Below are 2,649 nucleotides of genomic sequence, written 5' to 3'. Positions count from 1 at the left end.
TGTTCTCGGGCACCTCCTCGCCTTGGGCCGAGCGCCTCACCTCAAGCTGACGGCGTGGGGGCGGCAGTACGGGGACGTCTTCACCGTCAGGATGGGGATGGAAGATGTGGTGGTTCTGAACGGCTACACTGCCGTCAAGGACGCGCTCGTGGACAGGTCCGAGCTGTTCGCCTCCAGGCCGCCAATGTACCTGCTTGATGCGATGGTTGATTTTGGAAAAGGTAAACCTGTAATTCACTGTGTGCTTTTCTTCACATAAGTCGAACAATAAAACTTTAAAAGTAATCTAAGTCTAACTATAAAATAAATGAAAAGAAACTATAAAAGCTTACAACAGAAACCTAGGGCATTCTAATAACGGTCGTGAATATACTTGTCAATCTTGTGACAGAAAGGGTCAATGTTGTCTGGTGTCCTGTGAGCAGCATCATTGAAGATGTGACATGTATGGTAGTGAATTACATGTTAAAGATGTGTTATTTGTTTCTGTAGACATAATTACTGCGCGCTGGGGACCTGAGTTCAGACAGAGAAAGAAGTTTGCCACCGCCGTCATGAGAAAACTGGGCATGAAGATCGGAACTGGCAGCATTGAGGAGAAAATCCGAGAGGAGGCGAGCTGTCTCCGCAACAGGGTAAGACAAATCTGAGGATGAACCATGTAAAATCCTGAACTTTTCCGCTCTAATATTTGTGCGATAGTACTGGGCCGTTCCCATGGGCAGTATGTTGATGGGCTTTATCCTCAATCATATTATACATTTATATTTTTTTCTCTTCCGGCCTATTTCGTGTACTGTGTACTGAGTTAATGATGATACCTGTACAGTAATGAGGAATCATTTATTCTAACATGTGATATGAAAAGTCAGAATAGAACTGACTACCCTGGGAGCCATCCTCGTTGGTCGTCGGGGAGAGTTAGTAAACGCCGCGGGCCCTGCACGATGGTCAAATTTGGGCCCAAATATTCCAACCTTTTAGCGAACCGAATCATGTTCGATATGACGTCAATCGAATCGAACCATGTTCGATATGACGTCAATCGAACCGAACGTTCGTTCGATCCGGGGTTACCCGCGGTCATGTACAGTAAACCCGCGGCTTCAAGCCAGTTTTTACACGGATACCGCCTAACAGTAAAAAATTCACCTTTTCACAAATAGAAACCGATTTCGGAACAGTATATCTTTGCACTGTTTTATAGTGGATATGTAACATGTAACGAAGCTACTGCCGTAATCATGTGTGACCTTGAAGATCGTAATTGTTGTTTACGGGGCTGTAAGTTACCCCCTGCACTTGCTCACACGGTCTGACATGCGTGCAAACATGGTATTTAAAGCGCAACAAAAACAAATTCAATTTACCTCAAAAACGTTTTAAATTGTAGGCAAGACAAAAATCTCGATCTGTGTCGGACGGATTTTTTAAAGATGGCGGCTTTCTGGAATTATCCGTCTCGGAAGTTGAAAAAGCGCATTTTTTGGCGATTTTTTCGACCTTAGCAACACTTTAACTTTGAAATAAAGAAAAATGTCCGACTCAAATCTTAATTTTGTTATACTGTTCTCTAAAATGCAAAAATATGGAATTTTCTGGAAGATTTGGGGTCGGTTTAAATCAGTTGTTTGGTTATTGACGTCGATTGTTCTAGAATAAGCATTCGACGAGTTGAGAGTAATTTCTAACACATTTAAGCATTGTAATAAAAACAACAACATTTGAGGTATACGCAGTGCGGATTTTATCACATTTGGATGAGAGAGTCCCCGTGAAACTGTTAATTATTGCTTAACAAAATGTTTACTGCTGAGACTGGCACCACGGAAGCCGCGCGTGGAACCCCGGTATAGCTAAGGTCCCAATTGGGAAAAGGGGCCCTGGCGGGTAGTTCCCGGGCTGTTTTTTACCACTTTCGGGCGGGACCCCGACGTGGCCCCGCGGGGCACTCTGCGGCTACCGGGCTATTTTTTGGCCCGTCGGGGCCCCGATAAGAATTTAATTCTGAGTTAAATTCTACCCGGGCCCCGCTGACAAAAAGACGCCGTGACCTCATCGTGAGAACACCGAGAGGTACCCCTCCGGTTGCCGGCATTCCACCGGGACACATTTCTTACGTCACAGACCAGATGAATAGAATAAAGGTGTGTACTTCGTAAACCCGGGTAAAATGTGTGACCTCACAGATCAAATGATCACAACAAATACGTGAATTCTGCATTACGTATAGGTCAATACAAGACATCGTCAGAGAATCTGCTGGGTACCTGCCGGGTGCCTGCCGGATACCGACCAAAGAGGGTGACAAAATTTCTAACAAAATGCTACTGAAGGAAACTTTTAATTGTGACCACGACAGCCGATGCCCGCTCGACTCCTGAACCCGGCCGGGGCCAGCCGGGGCTACATCCCCGACGGGCACCGGCGTAATTGGGACCTTAGCTTAACCTGATACCCCTCCGTAGATTTGGAAACTTTACCCTAGAAATTGACCGCCGTGCTGGTTAGCTCGTCCCCCGCACACGCCCTCCCCGCCCTACGCTGGGCACCACATGCGGAAACCCTCTAGGCCGCGCGCTGAAACCCTATGCGGATACCCTCTGGGCCGCGCGCTGATAGTAATTACGCAAACCCCCTAGGCCCTCC

At 46.7% G+C, this 2,649-nt stretch overlaps 1 protein-coding gene across 1 annotated transcript; it reads left to right on the top strand.

Moving 5' to 3' along the window:
* Positions 1-40: 40 nt before the first annotated feature.
* On the top strand, positions 41-635 carry LOC109486529 (cytochrome P450 2D18-like; the record flags this gene model as incomplete). Its single annotated transcript, XM_019790367.1, has 2 exons — positions 41-221; positions 493-635. Coding segments are annotated over exons 1-2 (273 nt in total), but the record flags the coding sequence as incomplete, so codon positions are not given.
* Positions 636-2,649: the final 2,014 nt, after the last annotated feature.

The sequence above is a fragment of the Branchiostoma belcheri genome, unplaced genomic scaffold, assembly GCF_001625305.1.
Source record: "Branchiostoma belcheri isolate BF01 breed outbred unplaced genomic scaffold, Haploidv18h27 scaffold803, whole genome shotgun sequence".
Classification (NCBI taxonomy): Eukaryota; Metazoa; Chordata; class Leptocardii; order Amphioxiformes; family Branchiostomatidae; genus Branchiostoma; species Branchiostoma belcheri.
The sequence above is the reverse complement of the archived record's forward strand: the minus strand, read 5'-3'. Positions and strand labels throughout refer to the sequence as shown.